This window comes from Aulonocara stuartgranti, assembly GCF_965226115.1.
Source record: "Aulonocara stuartgranti genome assembly, chromosome: 18".
Classification (NCBI taxonomy): domain Eukaryota; kingdom Metazoa; phylum Chordata; class Actinopteri; order Cichliformes; family Cichlidae; genus Aulonocara; species Aulonocara stuartgranti.
This window is the reverse complement of record NC_138954.1, coordinates 25,697,687-25,713,865: the sequence shown is the minus strand read 5'-3', so window position 1 is coordinate 25,713,865 and position 16,179 is coordinate 25,697,687. Positions and strand designations below refer to the sequence as shown.

Here is a 16,179-nt window from a genome sequence, read left to right as displayed (position 1 = left end):
GAGAATAGAAAAAGGTTTTGATATAGCTTGGTGCAAGTTTCAAGGGTTTTACAAATAGACTGTGTTTACCATTGCGTTCCTTTGATTTCTTTCTAGGCTGGATAGTTAAACCTTAACTACAAACCAAGTATCAAGGTTGAATGTGCCTTTATTGCAACTTTATGCAGGGGCAGAGCTAACCGGTGGCTAGCGACTGAAATTTGGCTACCGCTTTGGTCAACCTACACCACCAATGCTGAAACATGTTAGGGGGTTTGTACCCACCACAGAGCTGCTAGCAGAAAGGCTGAACACAGAATATGGGGGAGATCAACAGGATGTAAACAATGCCACTTTTGCCAATTTGCTGCTGTGGTTTCTGCGAAATGCTGACAAAGTCATCACAGACATGTGATTTTCATCACACCAGAAGGAAAACAAAGCCAAAAGCATGATCACGGCCGGCCCCTGTGACTGATGTGTAGTGAGTAGTCATGACTTTGGGGTGTCACTGTTGCCGGTGGTATCAGTAAATTCTGGGTTGTAGAGGCTCTTGAGAAGATTTATCGCGTCACTTGTGCAGGAGGAGCTGAGTCTACTTTTCTGCTCGACAGATGTGCAGTTTACATCTGCAAATTTTGTGGTCTATCAGAACTTGTCCGGGGTCCACAGTTCCCGCTAACTGTCAGCTGTAATTGACATTTGGAAGCTGGAAGCGCTTTGATATCTTTGTACAGCCTTGCCGATCAAGTAGCTGCAGTTTAGACCCTCAGACAGCTACTTAGAGGGGCCCACGATGGGTGGGAGATAAGGTTAGAGGATTTATCAGCTCTGAACCTGTTATTGACTGACAACTTCAGAAGGCTTGTTCATTTTCCAATTACGTTTAATTAGGACCTTGTTCTTTCCTTTCAACTTCTGTTCAAACTAAAGAAACACATCCTCTGCCGCTATGCTGAAAGGCAGCTTCACACTCTCTCCAGCACAGACGTTGCACTTGTCTCCATCTCCATCTAAAACACATCTATTCCCTGTTGCTCTCTACTGTGTCACAATGAATTCGTCCTCCTTCTTTAAGGCTCTCATGTTCGGGAACGAGCTAAGGTCAGCCTCAGCGCATACGCATTTTATTATTCATTACATTGTATTCTTTCCAGCACTGCAGTGTCTGGCCTTGCTGGCGGTACAAGTGGAATCACAGAACAAGTGACCTCTTTTATAATTCACACTCTTAAACGTTTTCTATGTGTTCAAGGTTGATATTATTCATGCAATGTCGAACACGTAATCAAACACGAGACAGTATAAACACAGATATTCAAATTGATATTGATATTCGGACAACATCAGAGTTTTTCTTAAATATTGGGTCCAAATTGCTTAAGTGCAATGCGTCACAGTGTGAAAACGATTGTTACAAAAAATCAAGACAAAAATATCACCTCAAGTCAAAACAAACAGAACTAATGAATGATACAAGTGAACGTAATGAACATAATCACAGGTGTCTTTTTCAAGTTTCCTAGTAAATAGTTACAGCAGGATGTTGAACCCAGAGGGGTTTTCTATATCACAGATCAAGCTGATGGCAGTAAGCTGTTATACCGTTACAGGAAGTAGAGCGAGCATGGGAAATGAAACGCGAGCGCCGTTTATAAAAGACGAGGTGGTTCAACGAGTGATGGGTTAAACATTTTTCAGAGAGTTATTTGTGGCCTGCTGCTTTGCACGCCACAGACAGCATGGAGACGCTTCTTCTTCTATTTCCTCAATTCAGCTACATGCCCCCAAAGGAGGAAGCATATTTCAAAATGTTTGGTCCAGTAGGCTTACAGACACCAAAGATGAAGGACGACAGTAGCAGGTTGGTGTGTGATTTTCCGTCATTTTTAAATGTTTACCTGTTTTCTGAAGTTGAATATTTTCAGGGGGCTTTAGCAATTTCTAACAGCTATTACAAGAAATTGGAGCAGTACAACTTTAATCAACCAGAAATAGATTCAGCAAGCGTTTTTGTACAAAGAAGAAATATTTTAATCTGTAATATTCACGACATGTCTCCGTACCTTGTAGATTTGCCTTTTCTGTGCTGCTCAAAGCTGCTATAGCTGACACCATATAAGGCTGTTGAACTTAAAAGCTGCCGTCTTCCCTCATAAGGGTCTCCACGCTTTTCTTAAAAAACACGTCAGCTTATGTGACTGAACTTGCAATCTGTACTATGCTGCAGAGCTGTTGTGCAATTCATATTGTGCCATGAAAGCCACTTCAGAAAGTGTGCCTTTAAGGAGAAAAGTTTGCTGCAATTGTAAGTGCACCTTCTGGTCTTTTATATTTGTTCTCCCTTGTTTGCAGGCAGAAAGACAAAGAGAGGAAGAGTCGGCTTAGCCTTTTTCTCACCAAGTCAGGCTCTCACGAAAACGTCAGTCCCAGTAAAAAGACAGCTACGACACCCAGCAAGTGAGAAAGAAAAAAAAAAATCCATTAACTTCTCATGCAGGCCGTGGTATTTTGCACAAGCGTTATCCCTTTTTAACCTCAGATTTCTGTACCCTCCATGACTCATTACACACTCACAGATACATGACATCTAGTACGTCTCTGTGAGAATCCAAGACATTTTTTTTTTGCTGCATCATTAGAGGAGAGCTGACTGCATCTCTGATTTGTTTCACAGCATCTCAACGGAGGCAGCTTTGCAATGGAGCGACTCCTTTGAAGAACTACTAAAGCACTCAGGTCAGATTAATGCCTGAAACTTTTCAAAAATGTTGTGTCGAATTGCCGTCTAAAACCGTTTCTTGTGCTGTCAAACGCTTTGCTTCATTTGAATTGTAAACTGTAACACAGTGTTCGAAGCGCTAAATAGTTAATGGGGAGTGCTGTGAGAGTTTCACTACATCTTTTAATGTTTGTTAACACAGATAGTAATACAGAAACTGTGCAACTTCCTCCCCTCGTCACAGATGCCGCACAGAAACACTGTGACCTGCTGTCGTTTTGGCACGGTTAACAGATCCATGTAATAACATCCACACTTTTGAGCACACTCACACATATTATGGTTAAGCTGTTTCGGGATAGTTAAACTGACTATAGAGCTGAGACTCATAGATTATGAAGTTTTGGCAGGTTTCCACAACACACTGAAATGTGGAAGCTACATGTCCTTAAACAGCTGTAGTTACAGGAGCGTGACTAACAGTGTTTCTCTGTTTCTCTGTTTCTGTTTCTTTACATCAGATGGGGTGGAAACCTTCTCTCAGTTCCTCAGGACAGAGTTCAGTGAAGAAAACATTGAGTTCTGGTTGGCCTGTGAAGAATACAAGACCACTGATTCTGAGACAAAGCTGCTGTCCAAAGCCAAATATATTTATACAATTTTTATTGAATCCGATGCCCCTAAAGAGGTATGACATATGCCTTTTTTTACATCACAAACGGCATGGATGTTGTGTTGCTAAGCTGGGCTTCAAAAGCTTAACCCCCCCTGGAGTGCAGTTTACCGTTTTTCTTGGCTTATTTGTCAGTGAGGGCTGTTGACAACTTGAAATATTTATATTATCGTAATAAAAAAATAACAGTAGGCGAATTCTAAAGTGCTGTGTAGACAGGAGCCCGCAGCAACTTGACCTTTGCGAACAATCATTAGGAGCAGCAGCTCGTCGAGGTCATGTGTTTAGCGCTTACACGGCTGCAAAGCAGGTTGAGTTATTTCTGTGCGAGACAGTTGTGGTTTAAAAGGTTTCCACTCACTTTGCAAAGATGATGCGACCACCATCTGATATGCTTTCAGGGCCCATAGCATATTTGACCGTTAAAGAGTTCTGCGTCTGGTTTGAGGTTTTCACATTCCTCTGCAAGAGTGGAGAGAGCATCTCCCACACACTTTCAGTCTAAGATGAGTGCATATGTAAATCTGAAAGAGGGTTTTCAGAGCAGCGCTGCAGTGGCATTATTGCACACAAGTACACAGCTCGAGCGATTTGAAGGGAGAAACAAATGTAAATGAATGCAACCTTCAATACTGATGGTAGACGATAGCGTAGTTTCACACGCATGCATATTTATTTTGAAAGCTGCTGGTAGTTTTTCAAAGGAAAGTATCTTAAGAATATTTCAGTCTATAAAGGGCATAAATATGGTTTTGCCGCCAGTAATTAAACATTAAAAAGCCAGTCACGAGAGTAGGAGGCAGAAAATTTACCTCTATCTGTGATGATATCTAAGAAACTGATGTGTGTCAGTGACTGTTTAAACTCAGATTATCTAGAGTTGAAATATAGTGTCAACAAAAACACGCACGGGGAAAGAAAACTCACGCTCTGAGCGCAGTTATGAATAACTCACATTTTGGCTTTGGAAAGCGATCCATTAATGTCAAGGTGAGGTTTGACATTCTTAACCTTTTTTAAAAGATCCTCTAAAGCAGGCACAGCAGAATTATTTTCTCTTAAGAAGAGCATCTTGACATTCTGAAATTGACTTTTATTTGGTGTCGCGTGTGTGTGTAACCTTCTGAAACATCGAGATGTGGAGTTTCTCCATTGTTGTAAACGACTCCACGCAGCGCTCACTGCGGGTTTCGGGGTTTCCCCTCTCTTATCAGTAACTTGCATATCTACTCAGGCCTTTGTCTAACCCACTGTCTGCCCCTGCTGCAAACCTACGCAAAAATCCCAAACTCGGGTTGAAATGTACGTGGGCAAGTGTAGAGTTAACATGTGTCCCTATTTTTCATTCAGATCAACATTGACTATCACACCAAGACGGCCATCCAGAACAACATGGCAAAGCCCACAAAGAGCTGTTTTGAAGCAGCTCAGATAAAAGTCTACAGCCTGATGAAAAAGGACTCCTACCCCAGGTTCCTGCAATCTGACATTTATCTGCGACTCACCAGGAGGAAAGGGCCCGGAGCCACCATGTTTCGCAGAAGGTCACGCTCCTGTGTATTCAACGACAGAGGGGAGGCCACGACCGAACCCTCAGCCTGGTAGCTTGGAGGAGCAGTAGCTCACTCTGTGCGATGGATTAATTATTATATTGCAGCACAACTGCTGAAATATAAAGTGTGGTGCGGAAGTTTATTATTTTCCACAGGTTTGCTTCTGCAGAGTGCATTATTTTTTTATAACCACCGTTGCCACAGTGGATTACTCCACATGCACAGCACTGTGACAGCATGCCAGCAATAGTAATCTGAATAACATTTTGGGAAGTACATTTGTTTGCTTTCTTGAATGCACAGACTGCTACAAATCTTAAACGCGTGTGCGGTAAATGCGTGGCTACAGCTAGAAGCTGGCTAGTTTAGCTTAGCATAAAGGCCGTTAACAGGAGATTATAGGCACAGAAGCTCTGTTTCAGAGTCACAAAATTCAAGCGCAGTTCCTCTAAAGCTAATTTTGAAAGCTTTAAGCTTTATATGTTAACAGTTCATTCTGTGGAGAGAAAAAAAGATAGTATTTAAAGAAGTTTCACTTCATTCTGAGTCTTTGTGATGGGATACGCTAACGGGCTGCGGGCGGTAGCTTTATGTCATGCAGATAGGAGAGTTCACAGGATTAACCTTCAGCTACAAGAATAATCTCAAAGGTTACGTCACAGCCATGTGGTTATCTGAAAATAATGGACGCCCCCTGGTCAATCAGAATTGAATATTCTCAGTGGCCATTGTATGAAACCAGGTTACTCCGCAGCATCTGTGGATTGATCTATTATCCATTCTTTTCCTCAGAGGCGCTTTACTTGTGGATTCAATCTTTATTGATGATTTTTAGATATATTTTTTTTAAATCTCACAAAACTTGAATGACAATGTGATAGCTAGCTGGAGACAGAATCTCAGATGAGACGCCTCCTCCCCACTGACAGTATCCAGCCAGCCGTACAGGCAACCACACTGAGGCAGCCCTCGTGACTTCAGACTGGGTATACTTCATTTGGTTTGTTTTCCGATCCAACAACAGCACCTTAAAACACCATTAATGCAGTCAATGCAGCATACGAGCCAATTTGAATGTGTCTCATTAAAAGGAATTCATGAATTTATCCTTCTATCGCACTGCCCACCTGTCTCAATACTAACTTGCAGTGACAGCCTGCTGTAAAAGTACAGAAACCTTTTGTTTTTTTTACAGATCTCTTATTTCTGCTGTTAATCAAAGACTCATTTTTTTCACACCAAGAAAATGTATCTGTGCTATTTGAATACTAATATTATAAATTATGATTGCCTTTTTTTCCGTTTGCTACCACCTAATAATTTATGTATTATTCATATGTCATCATACGTGTTGACTTGCTGTAAATGATGTGGAGTAACTCAAATAAACACTTTCTTATAAAGCACTTTTAATGAGGCCTTCAGTGGCATTAATTACTCTGAATGACCGCATCTAAATGTGAAAAATCGAGCTGTAGCGTGTGCATATTACACTAGTGGGGGAAATTGTGATCTTGTGTAGCTCCCTATTCCAAATCACTGAAAAATTAACAGTCCGTATCAGGTCCCACCACTCTAGCACGAAATTATTCATGTTACTGTATATGTATGCACAAGCTATACTTCTTGTAAAGACAAATGTGTATTAATTCAGAATTGTTGCCCCTGAACTCTTGAATATGCATGCAGACAGACTACATCTAAGTACTTAAAGCGGTACATACACACATAGTGCTGGTTTAGCTCATTAACACAGATGTCAAGGATTCAAGAATGCTTTAAAGGGATAAAGTCAATCTCAGCCCAAGTACCTGTCACTCTATAAAACCTGTGCAGAATACCTCACATTTCCCATTAATTATGCATCCATCTAGATGGCAGCAGCAGCAGCATGCATACACTGCAGTTCCTGCTGTCTTCTCATACCAATAGTCAAAGAAGGAGTGTGGGGTGTGGGATTTATTGTAATGGTCTTTTAACAAAGGTAGTAGCTCTGCTGCCCTCCCAAATACATCACAGCATAAGATTAGTTGCCCACTAAGACTTTGCTGGCAGATTCCGTGTTTCTTTCCCCATTGGCATTTAAATTCGAAGCTCTGTCTATGCTAAAAAGCCTCTAAAGTCACCCACAAGTTAAAGATGTATTGTGGAACTGCTGAAGGGAAACAAAAGAGTAAGAAAGCAGTTTGCCTGGAGATATGAGGCTTGTAAAACACAATGAATACCAGTCTAAGAGGAGTTTAAAATGAAAAAGATGTGTTATAAGGTGGCTAACAGTGGATTTTACAGACACTTTCTCCAGTATGTTTTTGTTTTAAAAGATTACTCAATGTAGACCGAAGAGCGTCAGCAGTTTATGTACCTGCCGGGCTCTTGTCTCCTTTTTGAGAACAAGTTTGTCCCGTCTCCGGAGCCTGTGTGGCTCAAATTTAGCAAGAGATTTGCTGACACCCAGGCTCACATATTGAGTTGCGAAATCTTCCCCCGTTAGAAATCCATTTGCACTTGATGTGGTTGACCTGCAAAGATATTGACACACTTCAGTATATTTCACTGCAAACAGAGGGCCATGTCGAGTTTAAAAATCTTGAGGTGAGAGTTTGTATTTTGTATTAAACCTCCACTGAAGTAACAGAAGCAGCGAGGCACCCATTTATGCTGGGAAAAATCAGCACTGCTGATTCTTAAAGTGGCTCCATGTTTATCAGTGGACTGGGGGCAGGTTTCTGGAGGAAGTAGCCTAAATCGTTTTTAGGAATAATGTCAGACTGAAGGCAAAATGAAACATTGAAACACACGTTGTCAAAAAACATGTCAGTTGCATAAGATCTATAGGAGCAGGCTGAAATAAGTAGCAACTGTACGTATAAGTGGGAATGTAACATTTAACAATTAATAAAAGAAAAATACATAACATGTTTCACCACGGACAAGTCGATGCTCTGTCAAGATTTTTACTGTTGTTTATAGAACAGTTACATTTGAAGGTACATGAGCAAGAAAGAAAGGCAGAAAGCCTGCTGCTGTCTTTTAATATCATGTAAGTCAAAAGTCATCACCTTCAAGAGTTCGAAATCTAATTTAAATCAAGTGCTGATCGCATCTTCGCTCTGCACCAATCTCTACCCCACAGTCTTGAGGAGAACAGACAAACCCCCCGTTCGAGTTCAAATGAATAAAGCAAGCGGAGCGCACAACAAAGGGAGACAGGCTGAATCAGAGCCGTCAGTAATTATACAGGATGGTTGACACAAATGTAAAGATAGGACAACTAGAGTGCCCCCATGTGTATGGTGAAAAAACTGCATCTCTACTTGCTGTGGGAGTAGTGAGACGCTGCATACATTCTAGGCCAATTTATTAGGTACACATTACTACTGGTGGGTCAGGCCCCCTTTTGCTTTTGGAACTGGCTTACTTCTTTGTGACGGAGATTCAACAAGGTGATGGATGTGGTCAGCAATGGTACTCTGTGATGTTTAAAAGATGCTCAGATGGTACTAAGGGACCCAGAGTGTGCTAAGATCTCCTTCATCACCCTCAACCGCTGATACAAAGCAGGATGGATCCATGCTCTCATGTAATTTATGTTAAATTCTGATCCTACCATCTGAATGAAAGACTCACTGGACCAGCAACAGTTTTCCAGTCTCCTGTTGTCCATCTATCCAAACTATAGCCTCTGTTTCCTGTTCTTAGTTGACAGCAGTGGTACCTGTTGCGGTCTTTTGCTGCTGTAGTCCATCTGCTCTTCTGCATATCTTCATTGTAGCCAGTGGTCACTGGGATTAATGTTGCCTTTCTATCAGCTCGAAGCAGTCTGGTCATTCTCCTCTGACATCTGACATCAGCAAGTCATTTTCACAGAAAGAACTACTCCACACTGGCTATTTTCTCATTTTCTATAAACCCTAGAGATGGTTAAGTAGGAAAATCTCAGTAAATTAACAGTTCCCGAAGCATTCACACCAGCCTAGCATCACCTTTTAAGTCTATGTTAACGAGCAGCTGAATAGGTGTGCTTAATAAAACGGCGAGCTGGTGAGCTAGTCAGTATTGCATTATTGATGAACTACCCATTAGTACCTATTAATATCTTAACAATAACATAGGGCACATTGAATTTCTTTCCCGTCGATGCCTTTTATTCAGTCATCTATCCTCTGGGTTAATGCTGCTGTCAAACAGCACCTTTGTATTTACATGGTGATATATTAGATTTATAACTTTGGATTTAGATTTTATTATGTTTTGTTTTATGATATTTTAGTGATTATGGTTATATTCTAACACGGAGTGGAAAAATGTCTTTATTTTATTAAGTTATTTATGTAAAAATTAGACAGAGAACTTCTCTATTGCACCACTGCATTTTCCTTTTCAAATATAAACTTCAATTTAAAAAGACTTTTCATGTTTTAATGGATACCATTTCTCAAAGAGTTTTACTGCAGAAATGAATAGTCCACAGTTCCACTGGCTCAGGATGAAATGTACCTGTTTTCCTAAAGGATGGTACCAATCTAACTCTTCGTCCCATTGCTTCAGTTTGCATGTTTTCCTCCATCTGTTCTAGTATCTGTATCTCTGTTTTGAAAAAAGATTTGTTTTGTTAAATATAATTGCAATTTTTGTGTGGTCCATACTTATAACATATGAATATTCCAATTTAAAATCCTGGTTTTCACCTTCGGGGCTCTGTATGGTAATCACCTGCCTGCTTCACAGGGTTAGGGTCTTGCAGCCTGTGCTTGTTATCATCTCAAAATCCAGACTAAAAGCTAAAGTAATGAAGTCTTCGCAGCTCTAAGGACTCGTGAATGTGAAAACTTGTCTTGTTAAACCAGCATTTTTGTAGCTTTTTACTTTGTTTCTGTCTTATTTCAGTTGTTTTTTTTTTTTCCTTTTGATGTCCTGGTGTTTTTTTTCTGACATACAGCATTTTGTGATTTATGTCTTGGAAACTGCTCAATGAATATAATTTACTTACTTCCTTAGTTACATGTAAATACTGCAATGTAATACGTCAGCCTTTTTTTTAACTGTTTCCTTGCTTCGCTCCTTCCTTCTTTGATATGTTTTCTTTGCAGCATGTAAGGAGTTTTAAAACATCTCACATTTTGCTTTTTGACTTAATTAATAAAATACAATTTCAACAAAGGAATTGTTCTTTGTAATAAAAAAGAAAAACATTTGAAGACTTCTCCACAGCGTTATTTCTGGCCGCATTTTGGACCTTTTTTTTTTTTATCCTTTCTGTGTCTGGTAATTATTTATCAGTAACTAAATCACTGTAGCTCACGGCAATTGAAATGGCTTTTCAGCACAAGTGGCCAACTTTTTAAAAAATCTCATCAACACAAGAGGGTGTTTTTTTTAGCATATTGTAACAAATGCGTTCTCTTTTACTAAAAGAGCCTTTTTAGGCTTGCGTTGAGCCCTTTTATTCTTGGATTCTCTTAACTTTTCAGAACTAGAAAAAACATCCTGGATGCAGTGAATGCGCAATGAGAGCACACCTCAGTATAGTCCACACGTCTTTCAGGCCATGGGCTCTTTTGAAAAACAAATTCCTCAACCTGGTGTGTCTACACACATGCAAATAAGGGCAGCCTGGGTGTTTTCCATCACCTGTGTGATCACCTTGTCATTTACATTCTTGGTTTGTTTCGGCCCATCACATTTGAGCCAGTGGTCAACAAGGTCAGCAGGCTAAAGCATTCTAGAAATACTTATGATGACATCTATATGTATGACTTGTATGCAAGCAACAAAGTCAAATGAGAAGAGGACTCCTCCATATATAGCTCCTGGTCCGTCATGCTGTTCTTTGATGCATTAGAAAGTGAGAATGACCGCCCTGGGGTTGATGGGTTTGAACACACAGCAAAATACATTCATACAGCTGCCAAATGCTATTATTTACATTAAGTGAGATGCATCATGGAAATGTAAAATATGAAAAACATTCTCCCTCAAACAACAAAGTAGATATTAAATGAAAAGCTTAAACATTCTATTTGTGAAAGACGAAAAGTATGTAATGGACCCAATGTGAAAACAAACCTCTTGGGGTAGTTTATCACACTGTTAATGTGTGAGGGTGAAAAACTAATTAGAATTGTTTGCCCCCGATTTGTTAATTGGTTGTTTTTTAAGACTTCTCCAAGTTTTAGAGCTAGAAACGTCAATGCAAACTTGCACACACGGTTGACCAAATTAGCTACATCCCCCCAAAAATGTGTCTAAAATACGACACTGTTTGCAGTGTGTAAGTCAATATTTTGTATAGCCGTCTTTATTCTTCAACACAGCCTCTTCTTTGGATGTTGGCAGGATGTGGGGCTCGTGTTCCAGATGAGATAGAAGACAACGTTCTTTTAAACCGTGTTAAAAGTCATTGTGGTTTTGATTTGACGTATGTATATATTCTGTCGGTGACGTATGAAGGGGCGTCATTAATTCAAACCCTGATGCTATAAAAATCTGTGTATGCTTTGATTAAGTCGAAGATTAATTCCTGTCTGCGTACAGAGTGGTCTTCCCACGCGTGTATTCATTAAAATCAATTGTTTGACCAAGATCTTCTGGACCAATGGTTGTTTGTACTCTCCTTCCTCAATATTTGAACCTTAACACTGTCTTTTGTATTCTTCCCTGTTAATGTGATCCCACATTGCTTCAATAATATTGAGGTTCGGGCTCTGGGGAGGCCAATCCATGACTGTTAGTGTTCCACTGTTTTTCTATCCTGTTATGCTTTTTCTGCATATACTGTGTTTGTCATGTCATTGTCATGCTGACAAATGAAGCTTTTCAATCAGTTGCTTTCCAGATGCTATTTTTGTGTTAATAATTTCAATTTTGACAAGCTCTCCAGCACTCCTGGCTAAAATGCAGCCCTAAACCATGAGACAACCTCTGCCACATTTTACAGATGGCTGTAGACATCCCCAAGAGTTGGGAGTTTGCCTTGTAATCAGAAGGTTGCCAGTTCGAGCCCCAGCTCGGACAGTCTCGGTCGTTGTGTCCTTGGGCAAGACACTGCCTACTGGTGGTGGTCAGAGGGCCCGGCGGCGCCAGTGTCCAGCAGCCTCGCCTCTGTCAGTGCGCCCCAGGGTGGCTGTGGCTACAATGTAGCTTGCCGTCACCTGTGTGTGAATGTGTGTGTGAGTGGGTGGATGACTGGATGTGTAAAGCGCTTTGGGGTCTTTAGGGACTAGTAAAGCGCTATACAAATACAGGCCATTTACCACCATTGTATCTCTCTCCTGACCTCCTCTGTCACCAATGATGACAGTTTAACCAAAATTTTCAGTTTTGGATTTACCACTAAATTTTCAGTGCAGGTCTTGTGTGATCGTTAAAAATGGCTTCTTGACAGCCACCCTTACACTTAGACCTTTCTGATGAGGTTTCAGTGAACAGCAAATGAATCAACTGAAAGGCCAGATGACTCTCTTGGGTCCTTTGTCAGGTCTTTATTGGATTGTTTTCCTATTTCTTAAGGACACAGCTCTCAGATACTTTTCATCTGCCACCTCTTCTTTTGTCCTCTACTTGTCCATTTTCCTCAGATTTTTAAGTAAACACTGCACACCATGCTCAGATAGGCCACTTTTTGGTTAATAGCTCTTTGGGAATCATTTTTTTATTGCAAAAATACTATTTTATTGCTGTAAACTGTGTTATCTTTGGCATTTTTTCACAGAAAGTAATGAAAACAAACTGTGTATTTTGGCTCTTTGCTAAATATGATAAGTTATGTTATGTAATATGTTAAGTACCTCTTTCATGGTTGAATGATTCATAAGTCAGTGTTATGTACTGTAAAAAAAAAAACAAAAAAAAAACAAACAATGAAAAAAATCCTCTGAAAATTATCAGGTAAAAGGAGTGAATTGAAATATCCAAAGAAAAATTTAAAAGGGCCATCATAAAGCCTGGAAATGTATTTCTCGGACTGCATTGGGAAAATCACGCGGGACTCTGGCTTCTTGGAAGCATAATATGAAGAAATGAGGGGTAGCTCAAGACTTTTGCACAACACAATATAGTAATGGTTACACAGCATCTGCCCAACACCAGCATGTTAGCGTTCCCACTGTTGGCATTCCAGGCTAGCATTAGCATTTAGATTGAGACTTTAATTTTCTGTCAGCACAGATTGGCTCTTGCGGTAGACTAATCTAAGAACATAAAACATTTCTATCACAACACTTGAAGGCATACCAATAAATCAGAGCTGACTTGTGCTATTGTCACATAACACTGCTAATTTGCAAATGGAAGGATGACGAGGCTTCTCCTTAACAGCAGATTTGTTTATGGATATTTGCATATGGCCAGGATCTTCCAGAGCTTCCTGATCACCGATCATTAGTTTAGTTAAATCATATTCTAAATCTCGCATGTTGTGCTTTGCCACAGCAGGCCCTGTATCCTATATTCTTAATTAGGCTCATTTTTGTTTTTTTGTTTTTTTTTGTAAAGAAAAGAAAAGAAAAGAAAAACAACTTGATTGCAGTTCTTACTAAGCAGCAAATAAATGACTGTAAGAAATTCATGTGCTGGAATTATTTATTTATTCAGCCTTGGTGTGATGCAAGTATCTCCCATGTCTAGGTTAATGTTGGTCAACAGTTAGTAGAATTGAAATCACAGTCAAGCTCTCTCTTCCTCAAGGTACCGCAGACATGGACGGATGCCCTGTCTCTCCCAACAATAACAATTTGCATACAGATTTCCATATATTCCACTCGTGCTGGGCGTGGGTCATTTAGATTTGTTCACTCACTCGACTCTCTCATTTCCAAACAATCACAACCCCATCTTCAGTCTGGCAGGATCTTATCTCTGTCTCCCTTTGTAGAGGACGAGGAGATGGCGATAAAGTGAGTTACTGCATATTTGATTATTCGGCCTTTACCATTTTCAGCAGGAAACAACTTACAGCAGCCATGTGGAAAATGCCAAAAGGCTTTCCATTCACTGCAAGTCTAACTTTGGACTGTGTCTATTTCTGAAGGGGTCTTGTATTGATAGGAGGTTGCTCTCAGGTGCTTGATGCATTTAACAAATCTTTGAGATGTCTTAAAAAGACCCTTTGCAGGTACGGTTTGCAGGCGGGGTGTTGTAATGTGGGGGGTCACAGACATTTGGGCTAGTGATAGATCTTAATGCTCTTTTCAAGGGTAGATTCTGTTGCTTTCCCACGGATCCACTTGGGGATGTTGAGACTTGGAGTGAGTCTGTGGACAAAGTCCTCAGCTGTAAAGGTGAGAGTCTCTTCTGATTCTGTATGATATATATTTGCTTGCATGTGCATGGTTCCCACTCGCTTACTCTGGTCTGTGACTTTTAGCCGGGCAGATAGCTTTCCGGGAGTTCCTGAAGTCAGAGTACAGCGAGGAGAATATACTGTTTTGGCTCGACTGCGAGGAGTACAAAAAGATTAAGACAGTCCCAGAGATGATCTCCTCCGCCAACCGGATCTACTCTGAGTTTGTCCAAACAGAAGCACCAAGACAGGTAAATAATCTGAGCATATAAAACAGGATTTTGCTGGAATTAAATTTTCATATTAATTTTTTAGCAGTTAGTAGATCTATAGTCGCATAGCATCTGCAATAAAACTGTGCATTTCATGGTGGTAAAATTGCAGAAATGTAAGCAGATTTCTGTGCAGACAGACAGCAGGTGATGATGGAAGGAACAGCTGTAATGTAGTTTTTGTATGACATTGCTTGATTCCAGATCAACATAGACTGCAGTACAAGAGAAAGCATTACAAATAACATCTCCAAGCCGACCCTGACTTCGTTTGATACAGCTCAGAAGCACATTTACAGCCTGTTGGCCAGGGATTGCTACCCGCGGTTCCTAAAATCTGACATCTATCAGGGACTCCTGAGGAGAAACGATTCAAGGTGACTGTATTAAAAATGACAGCCTCTCAGGCCGAGGCTCATGATGTCTTCAGCTCAATTCTGATCTGCTGTAGCACTCTTTGATTTCAGCGTGGATAACAGGTTTATCCTATACAATCCAGATCCTTAGTCTAGTGGAGGTGGGGGGTTTTCTTAGTCTGTGTGATTTAGTAGCTTAAGTTGAATTTACAGCTTGTATTATACTTTATCCCTTAATTAAGTAAAAAAAAAAGTGCCTATAAGTCTTTTCTTTTGTTTTCTCCCCTCCCACATACAGTTAATAATGAAGATAATTCCTTTATTGTAAAGTATTATCAACGCTTTATATAACACTTCGTGCAAATATAAACTGTCTTACGCTCTGAGAACTTCCACTTTCTTATGCGAATAAATATTGTTACATTTCTGCCTCAGTTTTGTGTTCTATGGAACGTTTTCTTGTCTGCTTTGCATGCACTTCTTGAAATATCAAAAAACAAAACCTGACATCCGGGTGTGGTCTTTTTGTATGCAATGCAAATCACCTGGGTTACTGTAATGTGGTCATTTGTCACACAAACAGCAGATGGCAACAGAGTTCTTTACATCCTTCATTAAACAAGAAGCACAGCCTGGGGACAATGAAATACTTGAGACTTCCACTAAAGTTTGTGTGTCATCTGCTCGGCAGTTTTAAGAAGTCAGAGCGTTTACGTGAAGAGGAACTGCATGAATCAGGAGTCTGAATCTACATTTGCCTCATCAGACGCGGGCTTGTGGGTGTGCACTTTCAGTCACAACTAAGTTAGTTTCATGTTATCCCTAAAAAGTATTTTATATCCCTTCAAAATGTTGTGAGGCAGTACAGTTTTTAGAAAGTATGACACAGTTCTCCTCTGCGTTTGTTTATTTCTGGCAGGGACAGGGTGAACTTTACTAGCTCATATAATAGTCTATGCAAAAATAATGCAAATGGAAGAGAGCACACTAAAAAACAGGCTCTCTATTACTTTGTATTTAGACATAATGTTCAGGTCCACAAAAACAAGATAAAAAAGAGAAAATGTTCATATGAAGGTAATATGAATCAACATAATGAATGTCAAGTACAAAATACCACTTTTTCACTGATGTCCCTTTTTTTGTTTGGAAAGTGGATGTGGGCGCAGCATGGTTTCTCCGTGTGACTACTCAGTGGTGGATGGACATTTTTTTTTCAGTTTCTGTTGGTGGTACTGAGTGTGAGGGCTGGCGGGGGGATTTATTTTAAGAGCTGTTTCAGATGTTTGAAAGACAGCGTTCTGTTTTGTGCAGACATATTGCCGCAACTTCCTCTTCTTTGAG

General features: G+C 40.2%; 2 protein-coding genes across 2 annotated transcripts; both read left to right on the top strand.

Moving 5' to 3' along the window:
* The first annotated feature begins 1,612 nt into the window (after window positions 1-1,612).
* On the top strand, window positions 1,613-6,340 carry rgs18 (regulator of G protein signaling 18). Its single transcript, XM_082513787.1, has 5 exons — window positions 1,613-1,843; window positions 2,335-2,439; window positions 2,657-2,718; window positions 3,223-3,389; window positions 4,725-6,340. Exons 1-5 carry the CDS (start codon window positions 1,722-1,724, stop codon window positions 4,977-4,979), a joined length of 711 nt encoding a protein of 236 aa, XP_082369913.1. The 5' UTR covers window positions 1,613-1,721; the 3' UTR covers window positions 4,980-6,340.
* A 7,396-nt stretch (window positions 6,341-13,736) lies between these two features.
* On the top strand, window positions 13,737-15,269 carry rgs1 (regulator of G protein signaling 1). The gene is made up of 4 exons (XM_082514454.1): window positions 13,737-13,821; window positions 14,126-14,205; window positions 14,292-14,458; window positions 14,684-15,269. Exons 1-4 carry the CDS (start codon window positions 13,811-13,813, stop codon window positions 14,858-14,860), a joined length of 435 nt encoding a protein of 144 aa, XP_082370580.1. The 5' UTR covers window positions 13,737-13,810; the 3' UTR covers window positions 14,861-15,269.
* The last annotated feature ends 910 nt before the right edge of the window (window positions 15,270-16,179 follow it).